Raw genomic sequence first — 13,295 nt, forward strand, 5'->3', positions numbered from 1 at the left:
TCTATTCTTCTCAGCTCACTCGATGTAAGACACAGACAATGCCTATGAGGGAACTAAATTAGAGAAGTATCAGAGATGGACAGACCTGGATCAATGTCTGTGGAAGGATTCAAAAAGGTAATTTTAAAGAAAGTTTCCCACTTCTAATAACGTGGCAATGCTGAGTTTGCACAGAACTGAAATACAAACCCCTTCTTGTCTTTTCAATACTGTTAATTGCATCAGAATAAAGAAAGACTATTACAACAAAAGCTGTTCCAAGAGGATTCTGTGGGTTTTCTGGATGAGAGAAACGTGAGTCCCGTCTCTACCCAGCTTCATGGAGCATCCTCCTAACCAGCCCCTTCATAAATCAAGGCAAAGCTGCAGATTGCTAAATTAAGAAGGCGGAAAGATTATGTTCCTGTCAGAAAATCTACATCCTGGTGTCTTCATTTCAAGCCCACAGTGTATGTCCTCCATGTCACCGCTGTCAACATTATCCCAACAATAAATTAGAAAGCACTCAAGATGATGGATAGGCCATGTAGAAAAGTAATAACTATTGAGGGAAAGCCAGCACAAACTGCCACTCACGGAGAAAGCCCTGAATTTACTGACTTCTGCAAGAGCTTGCAGAATAAATGGAGAAATCAATAGGGGATTACAGAAATACACATTTTTAATTATTAAAAAGCTCTGGTATTGATCTGCTTTTTTTCCAGAAGTAAATACCATTACAGAGATTTATAAATGTGTGTGTATTCACTTGTTTGAAGTCTGCCAGGAATTTAGATGAAGGGATCCTGCCTGTATTTTTAGAAGAAGAGAAAAAACATTTGTCTTTCCCTGTAAAATACTGTATTTGAAGCTGCTACTTCTGGTTAGGATTCATCCCGAGGGGGGCTGCTCAGACTAAAAAGGTCCTCCCCCCCACCCCACCCTTCACTGTTAAGGGCCTTTCAGTGAGTGCCTCAGTGATAGGAGGAGAAGGGAAGCTGTTATGAAAGCACATCCCTACCCCTTTCTGCAGGTCAGACTTCTGAGATTTAGACTGTTAACCCCCCCCCCCCTTTAAAAGGAGAGTTCAGTCTTCAAAACGGTGCTGTTCTTTATGCTGGTCTCTCTTGGCTTTTAATAGAATTCAGTGACAGACTGACTCTGCTAACACTGGCACAAGACAGACTGCCCTCGTATTTCACTGTTTTTTATATATACTCAGTAGAAAGCCTTATCTGTCGGACACTTGCACATTTTCTTTTCTTCACAAATCAAATTATTTGGGGGAGGGGGACAGGGGATAACAGCTAGGAAGATGGAAAAGTCCTTTCACCAAGCAGTGAATTGAAAATCACTTTCCATATTATCCTTATGATCATGTTGTTCAATACACACTTCTTAGGATCAGAGGAGAGAGAGAGAGAGAGAGAGAGACCCTTCTTTTACAAACTGTCTTACAAGAACACCACTAGATATTTGCTTAGTTATTGATCAGAAACCATTCACTTAGGATGTTCTTTAGCCATCAGTGTGACTTTTGCACCAATCACTAAGTAAATGGAAAAGCAGGCATACTGCAACAGTTTTGCGACACAGAAGACACCATAACCTGGAAAATGCAACAAACTGAAATTTTGTTGGATGTTTTTTATATTTACTTTAAGTTTTGGACTTTGACAGAGGTAAAAACAATGCCCTAGCAGGCTGCCTGAATGAAATATCAGAAACTATTTCCCCATTTCCTGCTCCTTCTTTGCAGTAGGTCAGCATGACACTGGAGGGACACAATGGCAAATTCCTCTTACTAGAAGATAGTCAAAAAGGTGTACGAGGTTCCTGATTTTTTAATTTCATCACCATTCTGAGATGCAGCAATGACCAATCTTTAGGCTCAATTCAGCTGATTATGTTTACTGGGACCTGAGCTTCTAAACTCAATGATATCAGAATAACGTGAGAAGCAAGATCTAGAGTTCAACCAATACAAGCGTGCAAGGGAATGCAAAGGAGAAATCCCTAAAACGTAACAGTCAGATTTTCAAAACTCAACTGCCATTTAGGCTCCAAAATAAACAACCAGGTGCTCTTTTGAAGATCTCTGGACCCACATTTCAAGGTAAGCAGTGGGGATAGTGAATTTCCAAAATCCTTTATCAAAAGGAATAAATAATTCCCCAAATGGCCACTTATGCATTACCCTTGGACACACCCCATATTCTCCACATATTGCTCCAGCCCATCCATCTATTTTCTCAGACAGTGAATTTACACTGTGGGCATCTTAAGAGGATATTCAAATCCCAAGTTTGGGTGCTCCCACTGGCGTTTAGCTGTGTAAAGCAAGCATTTGTGTGCTTCCATGTGAAAGCTGGGCTCCACAAGTGAAAGTATTAAAACATATTAAGGATTCAAGTTTGCTGACCTCTTATGAACAGCAATTTAATATGGACCGGTGTGTGCAAACTGGGCCCCAGTCAAATGTCTGATGCTGAACCACAAGCGTCACACTGCCTCTCACAAGCTTCCACTGCACTGACAGCAAGTCCATCTGAGAAGTCAGATGATTGCACTTCAAATTTCATTCATCACAGCCTTTCGCTAGGAAAAATGAAGCAGCTTCTGGAGCAGCAAATTGAATGAATTCATAGTCTTGACGCTGTACAAGAGCCAGGATCTTTTATTTCCAAATGGATATTAATTCCATCTCAAAGTATCATGGGGCCTTTCAACTCAGTTCTGTACTCTGTCTCAGACACTAACTCTAGCAAAATCCTTACTTTACTTAGAAGAAAGCATGGTGGCAATATTCTCATTCAGAAATGGGGATGAAAAAGGACAAAATTAATAAGACACACACACACACCCCCACACATACCACCACCTCCACCCTTATGTTTATGTTGGCAGAATGCTTTGGGATGCTCAGATGAAAGATGGTACTCGAGTACTACAAGTACTTTACAAAAATTTGTTTCAGCCAAGCCCTGAATGCTAATTTTTAAACAGCCACCTGGTTTTAACTGATAGTATATATTTTACATAACATTGCATTGAGAAATGAAGTATTCTATTCCCCAGACTGCCTGCCCTGAAACTGGTTCCTTTAAGCAGAGGAGAGCATACCCAGGCTGTCAACACACCCACAGACTTCTCTTAAAACAGCCTGTGTACATACCCGGTCAAATGGGATGCCATATTTCTTCAAGATGGAGGGTGAAATGAGGGTCATCTTGTGGCGAAGGAAGGCATCACATCCCTGAGAGCTTCCTGGGAAAAATCCTGCAGAGGGATTCAGAGGAAAACAAAACATCACCACAGGCAGATTTGCCCAGCAAGATATACCCATTAACCAGCAAACAGACAGCAAAATGTTAATCTGCCCAAACATTTTGTAGACAGTTGAAACAACAGATATACAATTGCAGGTTGTGGCAGGATAAGTAGCAATGCCCTCACTGCCTAAAAAAATGTGACAAGGACAACAGTGGTCTTAAAATAGCAGTCTAACAAGTATTACCCTTTCACAAGAGAAGGCCAGCCTCCTGAACGCTACTGAAAACTAGAGAGGAAGGGGCACAAGACACCTCATCTTGGGCCATACTGATGCTTTATACATGATCAGGGGCCTCAAAATTCCAGTGTCAGCCATCTTCCCTGCAACCTATGGTTTTCCTGGCCTGAGACCTTATGATATTCCAACCTGCTACAGGTTATCCCCAAAGCACTGCCAATAAAGGTTTGCAGCTCAAATATTGTAGACTGAGCCCTAGGAAAGTGATTAATAACTAGGATCTCTTACAAATACTGTCTGGTCAGTGCCTACACATACTCCCATTTCCAATAATATAGTGTCTGAAATTTAAGAACAAAACGTTCATCCTCACTCTTAGAAGTTGTCTACCTTGTAGGGCCCCCCAATCAGCGTAGTATCGGAGTGCCTCACAATCTTTAATGGGTTTAACTTCACAGCACCCCTGTGGGGTAGGAAAGTGCTATAATCTCTATTTTACAAATGGGGAACTGAGGCACAGAGGCGAAGTGACTTGCCCAAGGTCACATATGGCAATAATTGCTGTACTTCAGAATGATGCCTAGGGCAGGGGTAAAAAGAGAAGCAAAACCCCACACATTTAAGAACTGTCCAGTGTATTTTATTACTCGTACCCTCATCCTCCCTCCTAGTGCTTGTCACATACATTCATCTTAAACTGTCTTAAGCCCTTCAGGGCAGGGACCATATCTCCTAATGTTTTTTATAGCACCTAGCACGATGGGAGACCCCAATCCTTACTGAGGCCTTCAGGCACTAACAATATAAAAAATAACAAGCCTCGGTAAAGCTTGGTCTTCTACTGATGTGCCCGCCCTTTACCCTCCTGGTAACAACACTACTGCATTGTTCTCAAACTTATTTGATCACACACACTCCTTCTTTGCACTGGTAGTACTTTACACCCTCATCTCTCCTGCCACACAAGTACATATACCAATTAAAAAAAAAAAATCAACATGCAACTCTCGCTAAATATTAAAAACAGTAAAGCATTGATTCAAACAGAACCAACAATCCATTGTAATATGAGCAAAAGCAAACCTGTGATTGTGTTCGGTGCTTACAATGAAATGCACACCATGTTGTAGCAAATGGATTAACACACACACACACAGTAATGACCTTGCATAATGCTAGGCAAGCTAAACAGTCAAATGCACAGCGCCATCCGAGGACGTGGTATGTCTGGAGGAATCAGCTTTTGCTAGTTATTCATTGCTGTGGGTAAAATGTGCACGGCAGTAAGGTTTTTATTTTTCCCCCTAAAGCATCTCGCATCCCCTTTAGAATACATTTCGTGCTTCCAGGGGAGCCCGCCCCCAAGTTTGAGAACCTCTGTTCTAGACAACGTTTCCTGTTGCAGATGGCTGATTAAACCAATCCAAATTAGGGGCGGAAGGGAAAAAACACACCATGGGGGGAAGGGGGAATATAACCCGAGCCCTGGAAACAAAACTAAATTGATGGCATGCACTGGAGATGGTTTTAGAAAGTGCAAAGGATTACTGGATTCCGGCAACACTTTTTTTTTTTAAATACTAAAAGCATTTCAATTAGAATTATGACTGCCTGCCACCCAGTTTGTCGTTCCTCTCTGCAGTTCCTCTTTTTAATGCACAGTTTAAGTAGCTCTCATTAAAGCTACTAATAAAGGAGCACATTTTAAGTGATTAGCACCAATAACGTGGCAACACATTAACGTTCTCTCCATGGGCTCCACAACTCTCCCAGAGAGCCCGTTTATAGCTCAGCTATTCATTTTCCATATTAATCGCAAACTCATTTCACTGTACCAAACATCTCCATAATACAGTCCATTGACACACCAGTGGGGGGGGGAGGGGGATGTTTAAAAAGTGACATTCTTTTCTGAACTAAAGGGATGGTGTGGGTGGGAAGTGGGGGAGTCCAAAATGAAAGACCGGGTCATTAGCAATATATAATTGGTTTTTGTCTCACTGTCAGTAAAAAGTATATTACAAAAGAGAATTTTAAAAAGTCAAGGGATATTTTCTAGTCTGGTATAAAATTCCATTTCTATATGACATCTGCATTTATGGGCTTTTTTTTTTTTTTTTAATGGCTGAAATGGTAGTTTCTAGCAAACCTGACATATGATCACAGACAAAAAATTGTATGATCCATAATTGCTTTAAAGCCCTAATTTCTCAGGTAGTAGTTTTCAACGTTATCTCTGTTTATATAGTGTCATTGGTGTACATGGCTCTTAAAAGCCAAGAGAACAAGACTCCCTTCCCCTGGGAAGCCCATACACATTTAGACTAGTCTTGACCCATGAATGGGTTTTTGTGGTATGACATGATCGGTAAAAATGTTATGACTATCAGTGAGAAATGTTAATATTATAAATGTATTTTGGTGGTTAGCACCGGATTAAAAACGGAATAGAAAACAGTTTTCCAGACTGTCTATTTTCCCACCCTCTTTTGCATAATGACTGAACAAGGGAGAGACATCTATAGGATAATGACTGCTTGAAATCTATAGCTGAAAGCTTGCCTCACTAAATGGGAGATTTGGTTTTTTTAGTTAGTAATTCCAGAGCTGGGGCTTTGGTTGGTACTGATTCCCTACTCTACAGAGCCATGTGTGCCTATAATATTTGTAAGTACAAAGAGACAGAACTCCATGGAGGAAAAGGAAAAAAACAAAAGTATAAATATCCTTTCTGGAGCCAGTCACCAAAACAGAGGATCTTCCCATGCTAGTCTTCTCCCATTTAAAATCCACACCACTATTACCTCCCAAAATGGCGATGCTATGCTTTCTCCACACCAGTGAGGCGCTGGTGCCATATAGGGTGACCAGATGTCCTGATTTTATAGGGACAGTCCCTATTTTTGGGTCTTTTTCTTATATAGGCTCCTATTACCCCATCCCCACCCCACCCCGTCACTATTTTTCACACTTGTTGTCTGGTCACCCTAGTGCCATAATACACTGGAGGTGGATAGCAGCACATGGGCCGACCTTGGTGGCATGTCAGGCAGGTGTGTATAGCAGCTGAGGGTGAGAGGCTCTCTGGGAGGCCAGCAAAGTACAAGAGGCCTGGTTGGAAATGGTCCTTGGATATGCATATGCACCCAGTCAGCCTGTTGTCAATTTCACTGGCTCAGTTGGCAGGCAGCTCTTTAGATGTCTGAAGTCTGCAGGGGGTTATGGAATCTAACAAGACAAGACACCCATTCCTGTAAAACACAGGGATTCCAGGGCAAGCCCTGAAAACGGGGTAATTCCTGGTTTGGAGGGATATAGAGAAGATCTGGGTTAAACCTATAAACCATTGTATCTGAATCAGTGGAGCTCAGAGAGGAGAGAAGATGCTTTTGTGATCTGTTATGGGGCAATGTGAGGGATGTCAGATTTGACCTGCTGATTCTGTTATGGGGCTATTCAGTGAGCACAGGCTCTCATGATCACAGAAAAGGCACACAAAATTCTCTCACAGGAACTCTTCAAGGTTATATAGAAGGAGGTGGTAAAAGGAATATGGGATCCCATCAGCAAAGGCCTTTCAGATCTAAGTCATACAGAATAAATGTGATAGGATGCTCCCCTTTAAGAATTCTGTGACCACGTTGCAGACGTCACTGTTACTTGTCCTTTTTTCTTTACATATTAATAAACTGTCCAACATTTCTCATCTGTTCTACCTTCCTCTTTTGAGTGATTCTAAAAAGAGTGGAAAACTGGATGAACTGTTACTAGGAAGACCAGAGTACACATTTAAGAGCAGAACATGAAGGGAACTCTTTTCATGGTATTAAGCATAAGGTTACTACATGGTACTTGGCTGGAAAAGACCTATTACATTGAAAGGATACAATGCTTAGTTAGTGGGACCCAGCTCTGTCAATGTATGAGCTCTGACTCCACAATGCACTGGAGAAAACTTACACTTGAATATATCAAACTCTATTCCTTGCTACCCTTCCCCCTTCTGTTCCCTTATTTTTAATCAGATGAAAATAACTGGCTCTAGAATATAGCACACTCAGGAAGAGTGTGCCCCATTGTTGCAGTTAGCCTTGGTTGTGTCCCCGCATCTTTTTATTTTTTAACATGAAGTTTATTATAAGGAGAGACACAATCTATCCAGTAAACATCCCTCTAGTAACAGGAATGCCACCAAAGAGGGTATGCATGTCATTACATACATCATGAAGAGAGAACTCCAATAATTATAGCCCCTGTATCCACCATTACTGAGTTTGTAAGCACTTTTTTAAAATTAAAAATGCTCAGCAACGATCAATACAAATGCAGTTTGTATTTAACAGACTTATGAGGGTAGCTAAAAAAATACTACAATACTCTCCTTCAGCAGTAGGGGAAGGAAAGTTGCCACAGACGCTCTAGTGATGGCCCTCCACATAAAGGGATCAGTAGAGCTCTCATCTCACTGAGGCAGGCTTTAACATGGCATCAGTTGCACATGGAGATGCAAGATGGGTTTCTGATTGAAATTCATGCCCAGGACAACCGAGTGGTTTGGTCTCAAAAGCTCAAAATGAAAGTTTTTTTCATCAGTTTTAGTCTGGCCTTGGTATGTCAGGAGAGTGTGGCTATGAAAAGCAGCTGCACCAGTATTTACTGTTTACAGAAATAGTGATGAGACAACAAGGTTTCAGCCCTCAACAGCCATGACTCTGGGTCTAGTACAGCCAATGCAAATTCACTGCGCAGCTCTAAACTACACTCAGTCTCAGCAACAGCAACATTAACAAAGCGGCAGCTAAAGCTTACCTTTTGCCAGGCGTTCCAATCGCTTGCCGTGTTCTGGTGGTATGGCATACCTAGGGAAAAAACAACACACTCATCAGGAAAACAATCTCAAATCAAGAATACAGCCTCAGAATGGAAACAGATGGGGGAGAATGTCATCACTATTACAGTTCAGCCCCAATCTGCAAACGAAAGGAGGACATACAAACAAAAAAATGTAGAAGTGTGAAAGGTATTGATAAAAACATGAATACATTTCTAGGAGGAAAGCCAGATTGTAACTGAAGGAGCTGAAGTTCTTGGCAACTTCAGACGAGTTCTTTTTTTCTGCAGTATTATGATGATGTAGCATCACAAGATGTCACAGAGAGTGATTCATAAGCTAGACGAGAAAGGTTTTAAATGAGATTTAATGAGGTAAACTGGTGATACAATGCAGCGAAGCCCAGGAGTAAACAAGTATGGAGAATGAATTAAATTTTCTTTTGTTGAAAAGTTGCATACAAGATAAAATTGAACTTTACTGATAAGAAGCTCTAAGCTAAATATCTACTTTATGAATTTATATGGCCTTTATCGAAGTAGTAGCTAGGCACTCAACATAGGCAAAAGTTCAGCAGAACATATGGGACAGGAGCCCAGTAATTTATATGATTATTTTTGATCTAAGAGATTGTCCCAAGGGTTACAAAATCCTTCATTCAAACAGAAGAGAGGATGGTTCAGTTCTAAGTACCTGTTCCTTAGCCAAATATCATCAATGACTACACAGAGCTAGAAATGGGCCTCTCCTCTCATTAGAAAGATGCAGAATCTATCTTCTCTCTTGGGAAAGGGGCGGAGAGGGCCACAATAGATTCTTAATATCTGTACTGCCACCAAAAACATTAAAAGAACATTAAGGTCACAGTCACAAAGTCAATCATTTAGAAATCATAAAGTGCCACAATTTCGGGTGCCTACGCTGGTTAACGTTTGGCAAAATTATAGGCAACTGAAAACTGTGTCTTATGATAGGAAGAGTTGGGCAATCCTAATAAGCAGTGCTACCAGCTCTCAATTACATTAGAAAGTCTACATTCCTTCTAGAGGCCAGTCCCCTTCATATTGTCCCTCAGTTCTAAGAGTCATTTATCCAGACTGCAAAGAGTAACAGGGGGAAAGTCATATTTCAAACTTTCTTTGTATGAAACCAAAGTGAATTTCCGCATATAGCAATCTGGAGGTGCATGATCTAATGGAGAGAGGTTAACAGGCGGTGCTTCAAGATTTAGCCTCTAAGCTGATTTAAACTTAAGCATCTTTAAAAAGAAATAAACAAACAAACAAATCCAAGAAAAACACCATGTAGCATTTAATATTACAGAATAAGATATTAATGTGCTCCCAGTACCTTTTGACAGCACTTTAAATTGTATAATTATCAAACAATTTCATTTGTCTTGGATAAAGCTAGTAGCTTTTCTTTTTAAATGGTCATTTATCACTTACATAAAAGTGATAAAAATAATCCTAATCCAAAACTCCTTTGTGGGATTAATGTCCCTTAAATATGGGAAATGAAACATTCCATTCCTTCTGGGAAAATAATGAAGGATTGGGAAAGAACTAATTTATGTCTACAAGGCTGCTGCTGATTAATGTAATATCCCCAGTCTACAATGCTACTTTCACTTAATTAGTGCCTGTAATTGGGAGTTGTAAAGATAAGATTAATTGAATCCGGAGGATGTTAAAAGTTTAATACATTGAAACATGGTCATTGTGTTATCTGAAACTGCAGACTGCAAGAAGCTGAGCTGAGTCCATGGAGAGCCTGAATAAGAGTTGCTTGGATAGGAACACAGCAGAACTGAATTTCCAGTGTGCTCAAAAAAGTAAAGTGTAAAAATCTATAGGTCAACATCCCACCACCACCACAAAACTCGCAGGAGCACACAGTGCAACAATTGGTTCAAAATTTATAAAACTTTTTATTCTGATCAGACTACTGCAAAGAAGAGATGGCTGTGCCATCTTACAGATTTACTCTTGGCAAGCAAAGAAATCAGTCAAAGTGGAATTAAAAGCAGGCTAAATTTTGCCTTCAGTTACACCCAACACAATCCCACTGAATTCAGTAGGGTTGCACCGATGTGTTTGTAGCAGGAATTTGGCCAATTCTGTTTTAAGACCAGAAAGGAGGGAAACTTTTCCTTTCAACTGTAAGTATTGTGTAGATTTGAGCTAACAAAGCCTATACGATCAGACATGAAATTATCAATCAAAAAAGAAGAAAAAGGAGGTGACAGAAAGATTAGAAATTGCCACAATCAAAAGAATTACTATAATTATATCAGTGAAAGGTCTGGCTATCATAGATGGCCTAATAATGACATTATCCTCCTGCATTCACTTGGCTAGCACTATGAAAAATGGCAATTGCTTTAGGGATAAAATCTTTGACAGAGGTAGCTAGAAAAAAAAAAACTACCGTTCAATAGCAGCTGCTGTAACCTCTTTCAGGTACTGTACCCATAGCCTGGACTCTGGTCAACAACAGAACATTTTTAATTTCCAAGACAGATGCTTTACTATACACTATCTCTGCAGGTACAACAAGATTACTTTCTGTACATGATCCTCTTCCTCATGGCACATGCATCACTTTAACACTTAGAGATTTCTACCTAGTGCTAAACAGTAATTTAATTTCACATTTAAAGCACTCTAGTTCTCATGCTGAGAGACAGACAACTTTGATGTTTGTCCTCAGGTTAAAACATCAAAATGTCATGAAAATCAAAATACTAATTAATTAACCTCAGGATGAGGTGTCAAAACAAAAGGAGATGTCAACTGCCCAGAAACATAAGGCTGGTCTACACTGAAAAGTTAAATCGGCATATCGGTCTCTCTCAGGGGTGTGAAAAATCCACCCCCTGAAAGACGAAGTTAAGCTAACGTAACCCCCGCTGTAGACAGAACTGGGTCAGTGGAAGAATTTTTACATCAACCTAGCTACAGCCTCTCGGGGAGGTAGATTACCTACCTTCCCATTGCTGTAATAAGGCTATGTCTACACTACCGCGGTAAGTCGACCTACGCTACACAACTCCAGCTATGTGAATAACATAGCTGGAGTCGACAAAACTTAGGTAGAGTTACTGCAAAGTGTACACCGTGACAAGTGACGTCATCGAGAGGCATCGCCGCCGAAATTCGGCGGGTGCTCCACCGCCGCAGTGGTCCTTCAGCTGGCGCCCGCCAGCCAAAAAGGTTGGGGACCACTGCGCTAAAGCGACTGCCAGTGGATCCATCTCAGAGCCTAGGTCCTGGCTGTAGTGTAGACACAGCCTAAGTGTCTATACTGAAGTGCTACAGCAGTGCAGCTACAGTGCTGCTGCTGTAGTGTTTTAAGTGTAGATATAGCCATAGCTTCTGCTAGTTGCTCCAAAACCCCTTCAGCACTGCAGGATTTATTCATCTGATCAATAAGTGGCAGCAGCAAGTTTTGAGAGATAACACTCTTATACCTCTATCATCTCTCTAGTTTTCTGCTTTGGTGGATCAGTTGCCTCCACCTCTCTAGAGAAGCATCCTGTGGGGCACACAGGTTAACAGTAAGAGATGGCCATTTATTTCAGAGCAAAAAGGGCCTGTTTTTTTATGTTGGCAACTTGTGGTCCTAAAGCAACTCTCGCTGAAGATATGAAGACAAGTAACACCAAATAAACTGTTGGAGCTCTGAATATGTGCTTCTTTCAGGAATAAGATTTGTCAACAGATAGAGTCCTGCTTTGACAATTAAGGGAACTGGTCCCCTCAAAAGCAGTGTGCAATCTAACAGAATCATAGAAACGTAGGGCTGAAAGGGATCTTGAAAGATCATCTAGTCCAGCCCCATGCAGAGGCAGGACCTAGACCATCCCTGACAGGTGTCTGTCTAACCTGTTCTTAAAAACCTCTTGACAGGGATTCCACAACCTCTCTTGGAAGCATATTCCATTGCTTCACTATTCATATAGTTAGAAAAATTTTCCTAATATCTAACTTAAATCTCCCTTGATGCAGAGTAATCCTATTATTTCTTATCCTACCTTCAGTGGACATGTCGCCATCATCTTTATAACAGCCCTTAACGTATTTGAAGACTTTTTTCAGCTCACACTTCATTCGACTTTTCTCAAGACTAAACATGCAGTTTCTTACATCTTTTCTCATAGGGCAGGTTTTCTAAACTTTTTATCATTTGTGTTGCTCTCCTGTGGACAAGCTAGACAGACTCCAGATCTTTCTTAAAGAATGGTACAACACTCCAGATGAGCCCTCAGCATTGCTGAGTACAGCAGGTCAATTACCCTCTGTGGTCTTATATACAACAATCCTATTAATACACCCCAGAATGATAATAGACTTCACAACTGCATCACATTGTTAGCTCATATTCTATTTGTGATCCACTATAACCTCCACATCCCCTTCAGCAGCACTACCGCCTAGACAGTTATTCCCAATTTTATAGTTGTTCATTGGATTTTTCCTTCCTAAATGTAGTATTTTGTTTTTTATTTGCATTTAATCTAGTTCATATCAAACCAATTTTCCTATTTGTCACGGTCATTTTGAATTCTAATCCTGTCCTGTGAAGTCCTAGCAACCCCTCCTAGTTTGGTGTCATCTGCAAATTTTATGAGGACACTCTTGACTCCTTTATCCAAGTCATTAATCAAAATATAGAATAGTACTGGACAGACCCCTGTGGGACCCCACTAGATATATCCCCCAGTTTGACAGCAAACCATTGATAACTCCTCTGACTACACTCTTTCAATCAGTTCTGCACCCGCCTTACAGTAATTTCATCTAGGTCACATTTCACAAGTTTGTTATAAGAATGTTGTGAGACAATGTTTAAAGTCTTACTAAAAATAAAGATATATTGTGTCTAGAGGTTCCCTCCCTCCCCATCCACTAGGCCAGTAACCCTGTCAAAGGTGGAAATTGGTTGGTTTGGCATGATTTGTTCTTAACAAAT

General features: G+C 40.6%; 1 protein-coding gene across 4 annotated transcripts in view; it reads right to left on the reverse strand.

The window, feature by feature from the left end:
* Positions 1-13,295, reverse strand: part of KDM4B (lysine demethylase 4B) — a 155,005-nt gene that overhangs the window by 76,611 nt on the left and 65,099 nt on the right. For 3 of the 4 annotated variants that reach the window (XM_039516106.1, XM_039516107.1, XM_039516108.1), the window contains exons 5-6: positions 8,300-8,349; positions 3,155-3,258 (exon numbers count right to left, since the gene is read on the reverse strand). In XM_039516106.1, coding sequence (XP_039372040.1) covers positions 3,155-3,258; positions 8,300-8,349 — 154 coding nt within the window. Of the gene's footprint in view, positions 1-3,154; positions 3,259-8,288; positions 8,350-13,295 lie in introns of those variants that run through there. The other variant, XM_039516109.1, reaches the window with a different exon arrangement.

The sequence above is a fragment of the Mauremys reevesii genome, linkage group 26 (assembly GCF_016161935.1).
Source record: "Mauremys reevesii isolate NIE-2019 linkage group 26, ASM1616193v1, whole genome shotgun sequence".
Taxonomy (NCBI): Eukaryota; Metazoa; Chordata; order Testudines; family Geoemydidae; genus Mauremys; species Mauremys reevesii.